General features: G+C 39.6%; 1 protein-coding gene across 4 annotated transcripts in view; it reads left to right on the forward strand.

Annotated features, from left to right (window-relative positions):
• Nucleotides 1-21,198, forward strand: part of ARID1B (AT-rich interaction domain 1B) — an 807,447-nt gene that overhangs the window by 729,844 nt on the left and 56,405 nt on the right. For all 4 annotated transcript variants that reach the window (XM_078648614.1, XM_078648616.1, XM_078648615.1 and 1 more), the window contains 2 exons: nucleotides 6,788-6,897; nucleotides 20,835-21,044. In XM_078648614.1, coding sequence (XP_078504740.1) covers nucleotides 6,788-6,897; nucleotides 20,835-21,044 — 320 coding nt within the window. The remainder of the gene's footprint in view (nucleotides 1-6,787; nucleotides 6,898-20,834; nucleotides 21,045-21,198) is intronic.

Here is a 21,198-nt window from a genome sequence, read left to right on the forward strand (position 1 = left end):
TTGCTGTTTGTGGCCTGATTCATTGTCTAGTGGGCCAGTGTTTACTGTTAATTTTTCTGATATTATTAAGCACATTGCATACTGAAAGCTCAAATGCATGCAATGTTCCAGACCTTGCAAAACACCTATACAGCGTACCTGTACACGTTCAGAGCTGCCCCAAGTTGCAAATGTGGAACACTTTGTTAACCATGTTTCCTAGGATGTCATTTTTTGTAGCATACAACAAAATGTAAATGAGCAGCACACATTCAGCTGTTAGGAAAGCAAAAAGGAAGCACACTTTTTAGTTATTCTGAAGTGTGAAGGAAACAAATGGGATCAAAACAAAAAAATATATTTTAGTTGGTGATGCACAAATGATAAATATTCACTGAACCTCGATTTCCACACATTTGTGTGCAATATAGTTTTAGCCGTAAAACTGTGTCTGTGCGAGTTTAGTGGCCATTGCAGTAGAAAATGTGTTGTCTGGAAACGACAGACTTTGGGTCTACAAAGTTTGGTAAGCACTAAACTAAATTATTAGCTAACGGGGAGCTATTTTATTTTGGTGCCTGTGCCTATTTTCTCCTATTCTAACCCTGCGTGCTTTTGCGAAACTTCATCTATAAAACCTCCTACATACAAAAACCCATTCACATGCTGTTCTTGTACTAGGTGCAACATATTTGTCTGTGGCTGCATAATCTGATATTTTTGTCCAGAAAATTTTGCAAGCTCCTAAATACTATTATTTGTCAAGGGCATGTGGGCGAGTGATGTACATATGTGACATGCCTGGCATTTAAATGCATTGCTTTTGCTTAGGACATTTGCTTAAAAAATAACTGGCTGTTGTTGCCAAATTATAAGGTGCTTGCCTGCTGTCAGTTATATCGTACCTGCTGCTGAAATGTTTTTAACGGGCCGAAGTGTGGAGCCCATGAGAGGTTTAAACATGTTTTTTTTCCTTCAAAGTTCTTTGATACCGGCTGTTTGCCTGTGAGTTTCTTTCCTGAGTTGTGCATGGCGCTCTTAACCCTTGCATCATTTCGTCTTTCCTGTCCGCAGATAAGGCCACTAATGGCAAAGCACTTGGGCCCTCCAGTTGAATTTGACATATTACAGGCAGGTGATAAACAGGGACTTTAAACTTCAGGTCTTGCACCCCTAACACACCAAGCCTTCTTTCTTTGTCAGAGAAATGCCTTTTCCTGTCCCTCACGAAATAGGAGTGTGTTGGGGAATTTTTCCATCCCTAGATGCACCATCCTTGTTTGAAGGGTATATTTACTTCTAAACCTGAGGTGGTAAATGTCGTTGGGATTTTCTGTGTATACTGACAAAGTTATGACGATCTGAGTGAGTGTGCCCCACCTTCCGGAAGGCCATCCTACTCGTTTGTTCCCTGGGATCCCCTCTGTTCTTTCACTAGCTCCAACTTCTTTTGAATTCCTGTTTGTTTGCATAAAAGTGCTTGGATTCAGGTTATAAGAACTTGTCACAGCAGATGTGATTGGTTTGCTCATGGAAGTTTGACTTGCATGTTGAATAAAGTTCTGACACAGACTCTGTGTCACTCCATACAAAATTAGACTGTGCTAGCCAGCTGTGACTGCACCTCATCAGTGGGGCCTATACGTTCTTTCTTCTTACGTCACAAACCATAAACATTGCAGGATGTGTATCTTTACCTACCCTAATGTAAATGCTTCCTCGTGGTAGTTGTGGCAATTTGTGACAGGCTTCAGGGAATAAGTATTTATTTCAGGTGTGTCAGTGCCAGTATAGTTATGACAATTATTTCAACAGGTTTAATGACAAAAAAAGTTTCAATGAAAATTTGCTGGTAAGATTATCACTTGAGCTACCCAAGTGTTTTGTGTTTTTTGGGCTCTTCGATTGAACATCAAATTTGCAATACCAATCCTCGTTAGATAGCCATTTCTTAGTTTGGTGGGATTTTTTTACAGCAGTATCACTGATTGTAATTGTTTCTCCTTTGGTAGCTTACGGCACAGACCAATAAGTGACACTGCGCATTGCATACCATGGCGCTGTTGGATTGAAGACCGCTTAACTGAATGTTTATTAGGGATTAAAGGGAATTACAATTATGAATGATTTTTTTTTCTTCATTGGTTGAAATTCTACTCTCCATCTTTGAGGCTACCAGGGTAGTGGTTTTAGCTCTACGATTATCTTTCCCAGGGACACAGACTCCGGTTTCCCCCTTGATTTGTTAATACATTTGTGTATGAGGATGATTGACTATTCCAGGATGAGAGGGACTATTAATGCCCCTGCACTGCTCATTCCTATGAATATCCACTATTTAAGCCTAATGAGTTTTCTAAAGTTATCCGTGATTGTTTTTGTATTTATGTCTGTAGTCATTATATCTATAGAATAAACGCTTTTTAGTTTACCAGCGTGGGCCAAGAAAAGACCAAATGTCCAACCACGGAACTGAAATGGGTGAGCTTTTATAGTTCCCACAGCCATCAAAAAGCCATACATAATTTGAAGTGGCAAGTTTTAGAAATGCAGTTGTGTGGGTTGGTACTAGTTTAAAAAGAAAGTCATATTTGAATGTAATTCCAGACCTTTGTAATGCAGTTCTTTTAAAAGCCAGCCTCATGGCCAACACTCTGTACCTTCCAGAAGGATAGTTTGTTGAAGGATAGGCTGACATTTGAGTGATTTGTTATTAGGAGGATGCTTGTCATGGTGACCTTAATCATTTTAGGTTTAATAGTAATTTATCAGAGTTGTATTCATGTACTCACTTTGAGGAATTAGGTATAGGTTAAACATTGCATCTGTATTCTACTAATAACACCATCTACCTATGTTTGATATAAGGTAGTGTTTTGTTTATAGAATTCTAGCCAGGAATAAAGGGGTTAAATGTCCATGTTAAAGAAATGTTTAACATTAGAGAGCTACGTAGTGCTCAGATAGTTCATTAATAAGCAGTCCTAGACTGATTTTGTAATGTGAGATTATTCTCTTTAGAGTCCCATTGAAATCTCCTCTTAACGTTTTCGTGGTATGTGACTGTGTAATCCACTAGCGATTCTTTCATTAAAAGATGTTATTTTAATAACGTCATAGCTGTTATACAAAGTCATCAAGTTTCTTACTTTCTTTTGCTTAACTTTCCTTTCTACATCTCAGTACCAATAAAATAGTTGACCAGTTTTTTAATTTTTTTTGTAACCTTACAAGTAGTAGTACAACATGTTTTGGGTAGTACTGGAATGCATATGAGCTAGCAGTAGTTTACATGTCATTGGGATTGGTTGGATGGTGCTGTAATATAAAATGTTCCATCTTTTAGGAAATTGACTTTATATTGAAATTATAGTTCAGTTTTAAAACATTGATGTTTTGGTCTTCATGGTGTCTTGCACTTCTTCACATATCCTTTCTTAAGTCCATACTGTGGTCAGGGTCCTTGATTTTAATTTGAGATGTTTTTAAGCTTACGGGGTACACACCTATTAACCTCAAAAGGACTACCAGCCAAAATCTCAATGTCTGAGGGATGCAATTAAATAGCAAACAGTCTTTTAACTAACCACGTTTTTCAAGCAGAATTGGTCATGCTCATTGTTTTTCTCAAAACGTTGGACCTCTCACTACAAAAGAAATGTCAGCCAGTGGAGGACAAAAAAATCTGTGGAGCAGCGAAGTCTACCAGGCCAATATGGAATAATTTGTTTTCGCGCGTACTCTGAGAAAAGACGAATACAAAATGCAGTCATGTAAAAGGTCCCATCTTCAAATTGAGAGCTTGGTCAAAACATGTAATAAACGCGCCGGATATGCTCCGAAGCTTGCATTGCGTTGAGTTAGAGGTAATTTGAAGAAGTGTATCCAGGGGGCAGGTAGCCGCCCTCTGGTTTTCTGTACTCTAATCTGATAACCAATCAGGGTACATCATTAGCCTTTAGAAGGGTACATCTTTTAGAGCTCATTTAATTCTTCTACTGACAAAGGTTGTCTAAAAACAATAATTAATGGCTGTTACTGCTTTAGGACTTATTCTTGCTTTGAAAAAGAATACACTTTTGAATGTGGAGGACAATAATTACTCAAAACCTTAGAATGTGGAGGACAATAAATATTGGCATTGAGGAAGACCATGATATGTTTGGCTACATCCCCAAAAATATAATCCCTTTTCATTTGCTTAGTGAATTCGAGACCCTCATCAGCTGGAATTGTGCTCAAAATATGAATAGTTGAGTCCATTGACAACATGGAACTGAGAGTTGCTCCAAACTCTCAATTTCTGTTGTTAGCCAGTCTTGTAAAGTGGTGGTACAGATATTTCAACAGAGCCACTGAAAATAGGAGGAAGAGTTGTGGCGCAGCGGCCAGAGAGGCTGACTCTGGAGCGCGGGGCTCACGGTTCCATTCCCGGCACCGGCTGCAGATCCTCTCAGCACCATGTGACCCTGGGCAATAGCTCACTTAATCTCCCCGACAGCCCCCAGCGCCTTGAAACCTTAAGGGGTGATATGTTTGCATTTTACAAATAGAAATTACAGGCCTTCAGCCCTCTTCCCTACATTTTGTAACTGCAGGATTGCCAGGGCATAAGATTGTGTTTACTTCGATCCAAAAGGACAAGAATATGTGAATGACACCCTCAGCAAACTGTTAGCACAAAGCGTAGCTGTGTGTGTCAAGTTGCAAATGTGCATGGCACATTGCTGGGTTGATTTTTTGGCAGACCTGTGCTCATCAGCCGTCAGTGATGCAAAAGTTATTAGCAAATTAGCACTGACACCCTTGCCAGCCTCCTCACCAGGGTCCTGCCCGCTCTGTTGCTGCTTTAATTAAAGCTAATTATTTCCTAAAACACAGCAATACTTGAATACGTTCAATAATTGTTCTGTAGTGGGCAATTTGCAAAGTGATTTAAAAAAAAAAGCTTTTTGGCTTATTGTGATCCCCGCTGCTGATGCTGTTTACTGAAATCCGACGCACTGGCGGAGCTTGGGTAGTAACTTCTTTCGCCTCACAAAAAGCCTTATTTTCGAAAATCTCTTTCTTTCTGTGGTGTTTGGAGATGTTGTCTGACTGTGCTAAATTAGAACCCATGAAACAGCGTGAGCCAGCTTACACAATTTTTAGGTTGATGGTTGTGGAATGGGAGAAAAGAGCAAGGTTAAGAGTTTACTTGACTTAACCGGTTCTGTGGCTGTTCAAACGGAAGTAAAATCCATTGGTTCCCAACTTGTCACATTCTCAGTGCTAGGCCTGGCGATTAGTCAACTTACATTACCCATGAACAGGATGAAGTGGTTGCTTGCATAAGACACATATTTTTATCAAATGTGTCAAAAATAGGATGTGTGATTGGACAATTGTATTCAATTTGGTGTGTGTTTATATGTATTTATGCAATATCGGTGAAAATAAATGCACTCAAAAACGTTTTTGGGAGTGAGTGTAGTTGTAAATGCAGATTGAAACATTTAACATTACAGTGGGAAGATCAGATCCCATGTTTTTGCCATGGTAGACCTGCATTGTCTGGGTCTTAGAGATCTCAATCGTATCCTAGATGATCACTGAGACCTATGCAATGAGTTTGTGCTCCAAGTCTGCTGAAATAACTTGTTTTTTACTAATGTGTTTGAAAGAATAGCATGGCATCATGATGCTTTGGGGCTTCACTTATCAGGAGTCATGGCCCCTCCAACATTCAACAATAATAGCACATCGAACTGTGCATTATGTTGCCATTCTAAATGTATATGTACGTTTAGAGTATATTTGTGTAGATGATCTGCGTCTCATATTTGCAGAAGAGTTTCCAACTACGTGGGAGCTAATTTTTGCACAAAGTATTTTTTACTGAGTTTTTCTAAAGTGGACCTTCTTCTACCACATTAATTGCATTTTTGCAAAGCTCATTCAGTTTGTATGGGGAAATACTTAACATTTTAAATAATATTAATAATTATATCTAAACTTGCATTTATATTTTCTGCTATTAATCTGTACTATATCAGCGCTGGTCTTGAATTATATTGCTAAAGCTGTTTAGATTGTACTCAGCAGTGGTAAAAAAATATGATACTAATTTGAAAGTCAGCCTTTTCATATGTTTGGTGCAGATATTTGCAAGCATTTTAAACATTTTAGTTTAAATGATACATCACCCTGACATTACTGGAAGTCATACTACAAAAATTCTCCTTTAGTTTTCTCCTTTTTCCTATGGTTTTAAACTGTTTACATGATTTATTTAGATTTAAATGTATATAGCCGGCATATTGTCATCTATACATGTTCCCTGACATACCTCACAGCGCAGACTAATGTCATGTGTGGACCGCTCATGGACATCTTTGCATCGTACATTGTAAATATCTTCTCTTAGTTCATTGAGGTATCCGGAGATTATTCTAATCAAAATATTTCCAAATTCATGATAACATGATCTGTTACTATGTGTCGTGTAAAGATTACCCTTTTTTATCCCCTTTTCCACATCGACTGGGTGGTCGAATTTTGTGAGTAGTGGTTTCTCTTTGTTTTACAGTCCAAATGAAGAGCTATTGAAAAGGAGACTAATTGTTCAGTTAGTTTAGGCATGAGCTTGGAGGTTACCAATAAAGAGAGATGGGAAACAAACATATATCTTGGCAGCAGTATTTTAAAGCTATACGGTACACTCCATGTTAAAAAAGCCTGTGATATTTGCATCTAGAGGACATTGTTTTCAAAGGTTAGATCCAGACCAAGGATCTTCTCTTCTTATTTCCCTCTGCTTGTTTTTCAGGGCATATGGGTCTGCCTGACATGATGTCTCCTGGCGAGTCAAAACACTCCTCTTCCCTCAAACTGGATGGCAAGGAAGATCTACCCCTGCGCCCTCAACCCAAGCCAAAGGTATTTCCGTCTGCAGGTGGTGTCGGCTTGGCCGCGCAATGTTTTGTGCTGAGCTGCAGTCCATTGTCTGGTTTTGGCCGGCCCTCGCTTCTTTTTGTCTCCCTGCATGTCTCCATCTGTACGAGTTCTATGTTTCACTCAGGATTTGAAAGTTGTCTCGTCTTAACACATTGCGCTTTGATAGGTTTGGCAGATTTGGGAGGGGAGATGGGACCTGAGAAGGAGGTTCAGAAAGTTTACAGTAATGGGACTTATTGCCTGAATTCCAAACTACAACCATTCCCCCCCCCTCCCTGCACTCGAGTTTGGCTTCTTGGTCTTGGCCGCCTAAGTAACACCAGCAACATTCAACATCATTTTTTTTTCTCGCTTCCGTGCCTTATTTGATAAATAAGGCGAACAGCTTGTTTTGGTATTTTTTTCTTCTTGTCATTACGAGAGATCGATGCTTAGCAATCCATGTTGGCCTGAAATAAGCATGGTGGCTTTAACGACGCGAGCCAAGCATCCAGCAAACGTTGCGAAACGTATACTAATGAGCAAGGTTGTTTAATGCTCATCTCATTTGTTTGTCTGTGGCTCTTGATATATTTGAGATGCCCTTGTCTAAAGCAGCAGTACTACCCAAATTCATTAAAATAAACTTTGCTTTTTTTTCTTAAAAATGTGATTTACCTTGAATCTAGGTTCCCCCCTCTTAACTGAGAACTGTTTTTGGTCACATGTAAATGTGCCTCCTTTTAATTACACATTGATTTTAATTAATGTTCTCTCCTGTGGTCACCCTTCATGTGACCGGGCAGGCCTAGTATCATCCATGAAACAGCTTGGCATGGAGGTTTTTCGATTGGTTGCTAGGCGTGGTGCAATTGGGCTGGGACAACTTTTCAATATTAACACGCCCCTCCATCTCAGGAGAGAATTACTCTCCCAAAAGAAAGGAATGCGACTTTGCTCTGCCAACTAATCTATTGGTAAAGAGCATATGTCTAGTGCTGCTGTTTTAAGCTGGGAGAATTTTTTGAACAAACGTTTTCCTTGCCTCTGTTATATGTTTGTATTCTTTTGTCGCAGGATAGCTACAGCTCACATGGTATTTCTCAGCCCCTAACCCCAGGCCTCCTGCCAGTCCCTCCCCCAATGTCCCCCAGCTCTGCTAGCCTCTCCTCCATTCATGGAGATGAGAGTGATAGCATTAGCAGCCCAGGCTGGCCAAAGGCTCCGTCAAGCCCTGTAAGTGGCTCCGTTCTTATTCCTGTTTTGTTTTCTTTCTTTCTTCTTCTTTTTTTACATATACTTATTGAATTATATATTAATGCTTGCTGTCTTTTAATTTTGATAATCTTTCCCCCCTTAATGATAATTGACTGAATTCATATATTTAAAAATAAATAAATCATTGAGTACTTTCTGTATCGGTGCCAATATAGCTGTGAGTTAGACGCATTTTTTGTCTGCTGTTGGCAAACATTCTGATGATGATGACAATATTGTTTTTTTTTTCATGAGTTGAAACCTTCTCCCACCGATGGCTGTTCTCTGGGTCATTTTCAGTCTCCATTCCATCTCTAAAGACATATAATTGGGAGTGCGGGTAACATGTTGTGAGTCCCCATAATTGTACTTTGTAAGAAACGTTTACTAAACGTTTTAGTGGAGCTCGCTGGTCTAAAAGGCAACACACTGGTTATTTAGGGGTGCCAGTAGATAGAAGTAGACATGCAATAATATTGAAGGATGACATCATTACAAATTTGAGAATTGACAGAATACATAGGCAATCAACACAGGCAATAGTGACTCCATAACCCACGTTCACCTAGTGCTTGAACCATCCCACCGCACTGAATAGGGTAAAACCAACAAGGCTTGTTTTATACAATCTTTGATTTTGGACCTGTACAGTCATTTCCTGTGCGTATAGATTTGTGTATCACTATACACACCATTGAACGTTTAAAAAAGTACCTGTAGGGGATTATGCCATGAATTTGTGGTGAGCTCATCTTTCTACATTCGCTTTGTGGGACGCATGGTTTCCAACCTTGGTCACTACTACCAATACCTTTCGACCTTAATATATAATCAAGCGTGCAGACCGCAGGAAGTTCGTACGTGTCCTTTTCAAGAAGAACCTAAAAAATCGGAGCAGTCACAACTGCCTCGTGGATAAGATGTTTTTCACTGGATTTTCATGATGCCTCAAATTATTCAAAATCTTCCCCTCTGTTCTGTCTGCTTATAGAAGACATCTAGAGCACACCACTCTGCTGGCTGACGAGATGGGACCTTTCCAGGCTTAGTTGTCAGTCTGGAAGTAGATTTCAAAGCATAGCATTCTAACCTGGTTTTGTCCACACCACTTTAAAATGCCCATGAGTCAGTGAACTTTGTGTGTGTAATCTTTGTTGTGCTGAGTCACACAGAGGTAATGGTTTAGGTGTGCATTAGTTCAGCAAGGAGAGGTGACGCGGGCTGGGGGAGGTGAAGTCAGACCAGATAAGGACCCGCAGGGAACCACTAACGGTGGCGGGACCACCACCGGAATTGCAAAGGGCGAAAGCCCGCGAAAAAGATGCGCAAAGATTGGGCGCGTCTTCTGAAAGTACGAACCGCCCAATAACGGGTAGAAGAATGGGGCGACCAAGAGGGTCAAAAGGCGGCAGGAGCCGATCTTTACCGCAATCGGTCCTCGCCTTATCGCCTTAGAATGAGCTAAACCTTTTGGTAGTATTAGTGAAACTATTAGAATGACGGAGTGGGGAATATGACCGGGAGTGATGTCACGCTGCCCCTGCTAAAAGTGTATACTCATGGCTGTGCATTGTACCTCAGGTCACATTGGGGTAAGCAAGGCACACAGATCCTGTTTAATGCAAAACTATGCTAAACAAAAAAAGCTTTCCTCCAGAACTCTTAAATCATATAATAATCTTTCAGGATAAAAGTCTAACTGCATATACAATTTTTTTTGTCCCTAAGCAAATTAAACTTTACAAACTGCATCTGTGAATGTTAATGGCGTACATTTTTCCTTGAAGCTAATTGGTGTGTTGTCTGTTTCAAGGCAAACTCTGTTTCCCAGTCCTCGTGTTTTTTTTGCATTTATATTTTTTTGCAGGCTTGTGCTCTTATTTGTTTTTGAGTGTTCCCAGTGTTTTCCTGTATTCATGGATGTGTGGTTTATGTTAAACTGATCATGTTCTAAAGAAAAAATGTTTTACTTAAGATTGAAAATAAATATTCCATGCACCATACTGCAATCGATAGAACAAAAACATATTAGAATGTATACTCTCTGAAATTGGTGTTTTACTCTAAAATTAGAGCTCTGCTCTGAACACCTAAATTACAGAAACCTTATAAATCTTTAAAACAATGTACACAAGGGAGTGAACTCGTCTTTGTATTCATTAGCAGGTGTGTGCAGTGAAATATTAAGTTTCCTCTATACCTCTGTCCCTATTTCTCTCCTTGACTGTCAACCTTTTTCGTGTCTGCCTCTTTCACCTCACTCATTGCTCTGTTTTCTATTTCCTCTTGCTTTATGCGTCCTTTTATCTTGTTTTTTTCTCCATCCACCAATCTCTTAGATCCTTCCTTCCTTCATTCTGCGCCTTGAGATTTTCCCACATCCCTAACCTCTTTCTCCTCTCTCTAACATAATTCTTATCACTGCTCTCCAGCTCACTTAGTCATTCTCTCCTTCTCAACCACTTTTTCACATACCAGTGCCTCTCTATTCATGTGCTCGCCCTTTCACGCTATCCTTCTGTTAAATTCTTTTCATCCGACTGCCATCGCTTTTCTCTCCATTGTACCCTGTCAGCAATATCTCACTTGCTTAAGCCTTCTTTTTCCTGGTTTCTGACTGGTACCTAACTGTGGTGTCAGTTACCAGGTAGGGCAGAGGTCAGGTTGAGGAATTAGATCCGTTTGCAAAATCATGGCACTGCCACAGCCAAATGTACTGATAAACTGATTCTGTGCAGTAAAGATTTCATTAAAAGAATCATATTTAAGTTATAACCGAAACACATTTAGGACTGAACATAATTCTACTTACACTTTTACTTAAATCAAAGGCTGCTGCCTTACAAAAGGTTGATCCAATAAAGTCGATGCAATTTTCTGGAAAATTCGAGTTCAGCCAGCAATTTATATTCTAGCTGCTTCTACTATCAATAGGTTGACAGCTGTTGGTACAGTAACTTTGACACTGGTTACAGTGGCTATGAAGTCCAAACATTGGTATTACTCGTACAGTAACCGTTCACCGTATGAAATCTAGGACTTTCACACTTGTCAATACTCGTTTGTTTGTTCAGATGTCCTGTACTCTAGAGCAGATTTCAAAAAGTCAACATGTCCAATTTGCAAATTTCTAGCCAGACCTTTTCTTCCTCCTGCATTATTGCTTGGCCCAACATTAAAATTCAAACATTCGCCAAACAAATGTGAAGTTACTAATAATGCAAAAAAAATAGTAGGGTAGCAGTGCCTAAAGTAGTGCAAACAGAAAACATGGTCATCAGGAGCCAATCATTATTTTTTGATATTTGGTATGAATGATAAAATAGTGTGTAATATTATAAGAAATGTCTTTCCAGGGCCTAGAAAAGTCCCCCTCTTAACTCCATCAGTCAGAGTTCGAGATTCCTCGGCCCAAAAATATTCACGTGCTTGATCACAGCACTTTTTGTCCAAGTTACATTTTTATTAAAGTCCGGGTGGGATTGAGAGGATAGGTACTTCTCCCCCAGCCTATAGGTTAGAAAGGAGATGTAGCCACTGTGCAATTATAGTTAGGTCAGAGTTTCCACACAAAAAGCCTTTTTGTTTGTTTAATAAATTTGGCCATTTAATGAATCTGCATGAAAATTTTGAAAAAAAAGAAAGTTCATCCACTTTGGTTTATTCGTGGAAAGTTTTGTGCTCGTCTGTTAAGCGGGAGCCAAGAAAAAGGTGGGAGTTCCAAATTGTGATTTCTCATCTTAATACCCATAGTAAAGTTAGCTCGCCGATACAGAAAAAACAGTGGAACAAAATTTGGCAAAAAGCTAGAACTTTACTCGGAAAGCATGCTGTTTGTTATTTGGTTGAAATCCGTTCAGCTGTTTACAAGAAACCAGTGTTTGAAGAGGGGCTCATGGAGAGCATGAAGGGGGTAATGCTGGTAAAAAGTTAGATATATCTGGACCATTGGTGTCCAGATATGATCTGATTGGCCAACAGCTCATGATATTATCCTTAATGAGGGCCATGCACAGCAGGGATTGGCTGCAGTTGATCAAGGGGATTGGGTGCATTCTTAACTTTGCCTATGATGAAAAAGCCACAGAAATTCACTGAAAACACACCAAGGTTAAAGTGACTATATATTTAAGTATGGTAATATGGTCTAGGCTTATGTTAATAAAAAAAGTCTCTAAAAAAAGAAGGGTTTAATTAACGTTGAAATGAGATAAGGAAAAAGGTTTAAAAAGCTAAAAACCACTGAAATTCACCAGTTGTAGTTTAGTGACTAACTGTAACTTTTGCCCAATCATGCACTGCTCATGATGTCACATATTCCATCACTCATGACATGCTAAATGACAACATTGATGACATAACTGATAACATTTCAAATTACATCATCCATGATACTGCTATTCACATTACTCAGTGAACCCTTATATCATTTAAAAAAAAGAAAGTTGTTAGTAAAGGGCCTACAGTCATACACAGCTTAGAGTCACTGCATGTACACTTGTGGATACAGAGAATAGAAACAAGGTAAGCCCTGGAGACAAGTTTGGTTGGTCATGCAAAAAGTTACGTTTGAGGTGGAAGTAGTACACCATAATAAAAAAAAGCCTGGTCAGCTTTTAAAACCCCATTCAAAAGGGCTCTCGCTGCGCGAGAAGTGCTGCACACTGCAACGCAGGCGTGAGCCCTAAAAACAGAGTGCACCTGATGTGGGTTGCAAGGACCTATTTCAAATTAGGTTTTGCTTTAAAGCCATAGCATGCCACAAAAAAATAGTTGAGAAAAGACAGATCTTCTGTTGACAATAGATTATCCTGCAGTGAAGGCATAGGCACATGCCCATCTTAAATAGTTGTTCTTCAGTGCTATTGACAAATTCTGTGTAACAATAATTATTTATACGGTGTGTTTGTTCCAGTACTTCGACTGTGAGGAATTGCAGATTGCTCAATAAAGTAGAATATAGGTTTCGCCAGCTTAAGGGGGAGTTAACTCACACTGGGGACGTGAGCTTGGCTATAAGGATGTGTGCCATTATCATCATGTCCAGATTGTGATTGTGTATTTAACCAAACTATTGAAGATAGTCCTTAGGGCCTGGCAGCAGGTATTTTATCATTGGCAAATGTATACCAGCCAACCTCTTGACTTAAAATGTCAGCTTATGTGAAGACTTAGGGTGGTCCCGTTGAGGTTACTGGAGTACAAACTAATGTTTTGGAGGATGTTCCCTGTTTAAAAAGGGTGTGACCCCATTAATGTCTCTGGAGGACTTTTGTTTGCTAGGTGGGTGAATACCAGTAAAAGAGGGTAACATCCACTGAATGCGGGTGACTTGACAAATAGGCTTTTTGTCCAGCATGCGGTCAAATGTTTTGTCAATTATCACTTGATCAGTGCTAAAACATTAGGCACTAATGGATGCTGTTACAGTGACTCAATTATGTTATCAGTGATGTCATCAAAGATGTTATTTGAGATGTCGTGAGTGATCTAATATTTGTGATCATAAGCAGAGCATGACGGGTGCGAGTTATAGCAACTTGCAAATTTCATGGTTTTGCAGTTTTTAAAGGTTAGTCCTTATCTCATTTCAATACCTAACTATTTTATTTATTTATTTTTAAAGTTTTGTATAGCGCTAGCTAGACCCTTCGGTATCAGAGTGCTTCACATACACATTGTGAAAAGCAGAAGGGCATTACATTACCCAGAAGGCTGAACAGTAAGTAAGCAAATCACGGATAAAGAATACAGCATGAACAATAAATAACTGTGCAAAAAACAAGGTGATTAGTATAGTCCGTTCATCAACAATCCTTGAATGGGAGTCAACTCGGAATATTGAGGTCTATGTTAGTTGACGTAGTTCAGGAAAGTATTTGTTAAGGAGATGGAGTTTGCGGTCCCTTTTGAAACAGGAGAAGGAGGGCTTGCATCTGAGGACTCCGGGGAGAGCGTTCCATATCCTGGGAGCGTTGACAGAAAACGATCGGAATTGGGTGGTTCTCCCTTCCATGAAAGCCATTTGAGGGAGTTGATAGCTGGAGTGATGTGTTCAAATCTTTTTACTCCAGATACAAGACGAGCGGCCATGTTCAGCACTGCCCTAAGAGGGTGAGATTTTGGAGTCCCTGTAAGGATGGCGTTCCCGGAGTCTATTTTAGAGAGAACCAGGGATTGAACTACTGTCTTGTAGTCCTCATGGGGCAGAAAAGGTTTCAATTTCTTGAGGTGTTTTAGAGAGAAAAGAGCACTTTTTGCAGGGTATTTGATGTGGGCCTCCATAGATAGGTTCTTGTCAAGGGTGATGCCTAGAGACTTAATTGAGTCGGATAGAGCTAGGGGGCAGTTTAGGGCAACCAGATTCTTGAGCCACTCTTGGATAGGACGATGGCTGCTTTTTGGATAGAATAGGATCAGTTCCGTTTTATATGGGTTGAGCTTTAAGTGGTTGACGTTAAACCAGGTTTAGATCTCCGTTAGAGTGGTATTGAGGTGTTGGATGCTATCGGGGGACTTGATTTTGAAATAGATTTGGGTGTCATCCGCGTAAAGGTGGTAACTCACTCCAGCTTTTTTCAAGACCAACATCGATGGAAATAAATGTAGAATTGTTTTTTGGTTTTTTTAATTATTATTTTTATTGGTATTTGCAAGTTACACGGTACATCTACTGTCCGACATATAAATTACATTGCTTGGTTATGTTCCTGTTGTTATCTCTAAACAAAACGAATATATAACAAGACATATAACATAAAACCCAAGACGTCAGGTGGTCGCGGTTGGTGTAGACAGAAGCTGTAGGTCTGTAAGGCTAAAATTGTAACAGCAGTTTAGTGCACTAGTTTAACTGCACCTTCAGATTCCAACATGTAATTAATGTGATTAACACCCTCGTGATGTTATTGTAAAAGGATGTGAAAAACTATGTATCGGAGGAAAAGCTACTGGATGGGAAACAAAAGTATATCGATGCTAACAATCAAAATATAGAAACTAGGAAAGGCATTCAGGTCATGTGGTCCTTTCATTAGCAGGTTCACCAGTGCATAGAAACCCCACTGGAAAAGACAGAACTTTAAATGTATTACAATATTCTCTTAAGGTTTGGGACAAAACATTCTACAGTTATCTTAAATGGATGACAATCATTTGCAGCCTCCCTCGGACACCATAAATATGACAGAAACTCAGTTTTAAGGATATCGCAGTCAGCATGCAGATGTAAATTACGCCTTGAGAAGGAGATTAAATATATTGACATTGTGACTAGGAATGCAGTTACAGAAGAACAGCGATCTGAATGACAGTCAGAAAAACTGACACAGTAGTCAATATATGGATGACCGTACTCTCAGAACCATTGGATAATGAGAATGGTAATACAGAACTTTTGGTCCGTACACACATCATCAAAGTGAATTTCATTTTTCAGGCTTGAAATGCTAATAGTAATGGCAGATCAATTGTCTCATTATTGAGTTTTCGCTTTATTCCTGGTATCCTCTTTACAACTTCGAAAGCAACAATGTTCACAATCAAGCTGACGGGTGTTTTATCAAGCGTAAGGATTTCCTCAATCCATAGTATTTGGAAGTCCAAAGTAATTAATTGGACAACCGCTATGAAGATCAGCCGAACTTGTGTTTCTAGTAATGGGATAGGGCTTCTAGGAGAATAGTATGATTTCACACAACTTTCTCGCTTGAACATATTAAAGATTCTCTGACTTATGTCCAGCGATGGTTCTTCATTGCTAAGAAAGTGTACCTAGATATAGTCTGTTGTCTAATATCTTTCTTACTTAACTGTTTCTCACTGTGTCCAATGACTATGAAATCAATCAGAGTGTAGAGCTGAGTAGCACTAGCTACACTACCCTGAAATGTGTGGTGGGACTTGCCACAGTGGACACCAACTGTTTCTAATTACCCGTCCTAATCTTCTTATATAGAGATCCCATTATTTTAGTGAGACAGAACAACTGCCTTTAGTTGCACCCCCCTGACAACTTGGATCAAACACTTGTTGACGCCCAAACATATCTAATCTTATCTAATTGTTTGAGGGTCAAGTAGCAGGAAAGGGAAAAATCCTGAGATCAAATATTTAGCCAATAACATTAAGAAAAGGCTTGAAGCAATAATCTCAGTTCCTTGAATTTATTCAAATATCCCGATGATCATTAAGAAAGCAAACATGTTAGTTATTCACTTAAGGGGATTAGCGTAATCAAATCATAACCAAAAGCATAAGCTAGCCCTCCCGAAGTGTCAAGCAGACTGACATAAGATCTGTCATTCAGAGTCTAACTAAAAGCCCAATGCATCTCCGCTCCAACCGTCACTACTCTCTAATTTAAAGTAGAATGAACAATAGCCCCTCTGTTAATTATATAATAGTAAATGGGCCCTAAGTGCAGAAAGGGCCACTAACACCTTACCCTCTGGAAGCAGCAAGGAGAATGTCTCTAAAGCTTGGCTGTTTCCCCAAAGGCACGCCTTTTATAATGTTTTAAGCAAAGAAAGCACACAGTGTTTCTTAGCCTAACATTACGTAAACGTCCCATACTCACCTACCACGGTATTTTAAAATAAAATGTACTTACATTGGCTACCAGTGCACATAATTTGTTATTAAGGCAAAACACGAGAGGAAAAATAATGAACTGTTTTTGCACATAGATAATGTTGTCATGTTAACGAAGGCTCAGCTGAGTGGTCTGGCACAGTTATAATATCAGAACATTCTCTCCTTGTGACTAATGGACATTGTTTGTTATTTGCAAGTAGAAACCGTGGTTTGCAGCTGAACTAAAATGATTTTCTTAAAAAGAAAGAAAACATGAGCATACAGGGCTTGTGCACATAAACATTCATGCTTAAATGCTGCTGCCTAATGTGGCCTAGTCATGCCAAACAAAGCCAGCCTAAAGTAGGCACTGTATTTGTAATATGAAAATCATCTTACACACTGAAATATACAAGGTCAATGAACTTTGAATAGTGAGTTCATAAGGTACAGCTTGGGAACTTGTACTAAAGGAGTCCCATGCTGTTTAAAAAAAAAAAAAAAAAAACTTTGGCTAACATCGATAGTGGCTGTCTCTGGACTACTTTTTGGGCTGTTCTCACTACAGCGTACAGCTTGATAGAGCTATGTTTTCAGATGGAACGTGCGTTGGTTGGGTTACTTTAAGAATTTAAAAGTGGATACTGGAAAAATATGAAGAAATAATATGAAACTCCTAAGAGACTGTTCAAAGATTGTTGTTACTGCAGTAACATCTATGAGAAGCATTGGTTTGGCACCACTGTCTCTAGACTTAAAAAATGTTTTTGTGAAGGATACAACTTAATTGTGCATTGTACACGCACTACCACTGCTCGCTTTTCTATTAAACAACAACACTGGGCCTGGAAATTAACTAATCTGGAGTTCTGGAGCAGACTGACTGTCAGGATAGGAAACTTCCTGCATAGAATAGTAATAAGGGTGACACTAGGTCAAGAAACAAAATGATACAAACAAGGGAATGCACGGACCTGTTCAGGCATCATAGTGGGAAAGCAAACACTCAATTTGGGATAGGAAAACTCCTGCATTGTAATGGGGGATATGCACACATTAATACCTCCAACAAATCAGTATACTGAATCAAAGACCAACATCTTGATAACCAAGACATGGAGATATAGACTCTGGGAATTCCAGAAATGGACACTAAGTCATTGATGTTCATACACTGGGACAGAAATACACAATCATTAGGACCAGGAGAATCCTGCACTCAGACACGAACATCATTTGCTGGGTCAGTCAGTACTTCAACACAAGAATTCAGTGTAAGAAAAGGGACGTACGTCTTCTCACAAACCACATTATTCTTTTCTCCGATAGATGCTCTTGTAAAATGTCCCAGCACGGACATCTGGATCAGCAACAAAAATGTTACTTTTGGTGTCACAGTAGCTTCAAAAGGAATTCCAGACAGCATTTTAGGGGACTGTTCTTAACTCATAGAGTCCTTTTCTTCTGACTATAGAGCAATACGGTATTGTGTTGCTTGTAGGCACTACATGAAGTCCTCCGTTTAGGAAAGTAGCCTTCTGCTATGCTTTCAGAGGAGTAGCACTGTGACGCCTCTGACCAGTTGCAGCTGGCATCTAAGGGGAGCAGTGGGGCGGGCAAATGGGTGGTGGGTAAAAATAAAAAAAAAACACTTACCTTAAACATGGCCTCCTCCTTACTGCATGTCCTCCTCCTGCAGCTGCAGTCCGACACGGGCCCCAGCCAAATTCCTTAACCAATCTTGATGCTGCTCTCACCAGCATGAGAGAAGCACCAGGAATTGGCGAGAGCAGCCTCTCTCACTTCTCCTGAGGACACTTGCTCTAACCCAGCTGCCTAAGACAGCTTGGTTAGAGCTTTCAAAGTGCGCATATCTGGCTGGCTGTCACATGACGGCCAGCCAAAGGGACATGAACACTTTGAAAAATGCCCAGGCAGCCAACCCTCCTCTCTGCTGCTGTGACTATGCAAGCTGCGCCTCGTTCTGACCCTCTGCTCCGGCCAGGGGGGAATGAAAAATAAATGGTAATGAATTAACTTTATTACCATTTTAATTTTCATTTTTGGGGCTTTGGAGGCAATTTAAGTGGTGGTGTGACACTCCTCTGGCTGGTAGAATGACCTTTATCAAAGATCATGTTGCATTATGGCTTCCTGACTGTTCTTCCAAGCAACTCTGTGACATCCTTCATAAAGTTGCAATAGTTGCCACCCTTTATTTTGTAAACATATGCTTATTTGATTCATTTATGGTTTTGTATAGCAAGGACAAGATCCATAGGGTGACTGAGCTCCCTATGTGAGATTTGGAGGTCAGTTATAGCCGGCCACTTATAACAGTTTAGGTCAGAAATGTCCACTATCTTCACGTTTTAAATATGAACACTATATCAAGTAAAAATAATGTTAATAAATGATCAGGAGACAACATGTACATGTGAGGTAGCTAGGCAGTGAATCCTCATTCTGAAGGGAGACGCCACATGTATTGTCCGACTGTGAAATGTGTTACAATTGGATCCTGTCTGGTGGTACAGCATTATGGGGAACATTGATTTCATTTCGGTTTTGAAGAGTTCACAAGAACGAGATTTCTGTGAGAGTGAATATATCCTACCTTCTAAGATCAAGATTACAACAGAAGAAACAATGGCGAAATTGTATGCTGGTTTATTCATTGTGCAGTACTGATAAAAAAGAGTAGAGGGAGTGTGAGCAATTGGAAAAAGTCTGCAGCTTTAAAGTGTGTGACCAGTCGTGTCAGTGATGCATCGTCCTATTCAAAAGCCAAAGCCAACAAATCAGTTTAGCTTCAAGAAAAACATGCCCGGTCCATCTAGCCCTTGTCTTCCTGTAGTTTAAATCGTTTTCTTGTCCTCCTGACCGCCCCTAAAACCACAGCAACCACCCACGTTTATCTGACGATTCCCTCTTTCCAGTGCAGGTCGCTCCTCTGCACTCTGATAGCAATGATAAAAATAAAAGAAACACTATAGAATTAAAGTTCTGGGACCTTGTGGTCCTCCATACGAAGATAACTGTCCTCATTACTTGGATTCTGTTATAATACAGTTCCCACGGATATATTATGTTGTATCTACTCTGTATATACTTTAAGGGTAATGTTGCAATGTACATTCTCAGTTAAAAATTGAGTTCCCTGCTCAGGCGAGAGGGCTGGCGTGGAATAGGCTGAGGTGGGTCTGTGTGTGTGTGCAACCGTTGTCAGTGTTTAAGGACATCATGACATTAGATATTATCACAATCGCTAGATGCTTGAACTTTCTTTTTGTCCCTTTCTTATGTTGTAGTTAGAATGATTTATATAAATACTTAATAGTATATTTGTTCAGTATAAATAGTTGTAAATAAAAAATTCTTACAAATTGCGAAAAATGTTATGTACGTGATTGGGGAAAGTTACTATCTTAGGCAATCTGATGCTCTGAGCTAGAGAAGGCACACTAGAAAAGATGCATATCTTAAATCGGAGAAAATTGCCAAATGACAGACCGAAATGGGATTCAGTTTCCTTAAGGGAGGTAAGAGAGTCCTGACAAATTAATGGATTATATATAGCCAGTAATCTTTCATAAAGGGTTACAGGCAGAGGGATTTTTTTCTCCATGGAGTGACTTTAATAAGTTGGACAGACCAATTTAAAAGTATTTCAACAGCTGTTTCTGTTGTAGGCATATATTTGTTAAGCAAAATTTCACTATTCATTTGAACAATGTGGCATATGCTTTCTTTAAAGGTGATCCGCATCTAATGTAGAAATATTTTGGTACCGGTTATTTTATCTTTATACTGTATGTCTCATAGTTTGACCTGTAATGTTGAATAATCTGGGAGAAAATAGTGATGTAGCAAGGCCACATTTAAGAGTGCCTAATAGGTCCATCAAGACATACCAAAATACACAAGGCCTATAAATGCTAATCATAATGAGATAAGAAGGTACAACGTGTGTACTGTAAATGATACAGTTGTCGCCCACATCTCTTTAAAAAGACTACCACCACCAACAGTGCATCTAATTTTTGCTTCCATATATTACGGAAACATTGCCCAATCATGCTCCTCTTCGTCAACCTTTGCAATTGTAGAAAGCCAACTCATCTACCACCACCGGAGAGAAGATCACAAAGCTATATGAGATGGGCAATGAGATGGAGCGCAAGATATGGGTGGACCGCTACTTGACCTTCATGGAGGAGAGGGGGACGCCTGTTGCCATGCTGCCTGCTGTGGGCAAAAAGCCACTGGACTTGGTCAGGCTCTACTTCTGTGTGAAGGAAATCGGTGGTCTGGCTCAGGTAAGCTTCAGTACAAGTTGTTTGTGACAGAGAGGGTCTCTTCTCATATCCCAGAACCTCTGAGCCTGTTCAGTTGCAGTCTTAATCCCCATCGCTAATGATAACTTTTGTTACAAAACAGAATGCAATTCATGTTAAAATCTACATTTTTGTT

Source organism: Lissotriton helveticus, chromosome 6, assembly GCF_964261635.1.
Source record: "Lissotriton helveticus chromosome 6, aLisHel1.1, whole genome shotgun sequence".
Lineage (NCBI taxonomy): Eukaryota > Metazoa > Chordata > Amphibia > Caudata > Salamandridae > Lissotriton > Lissotriton helveticus.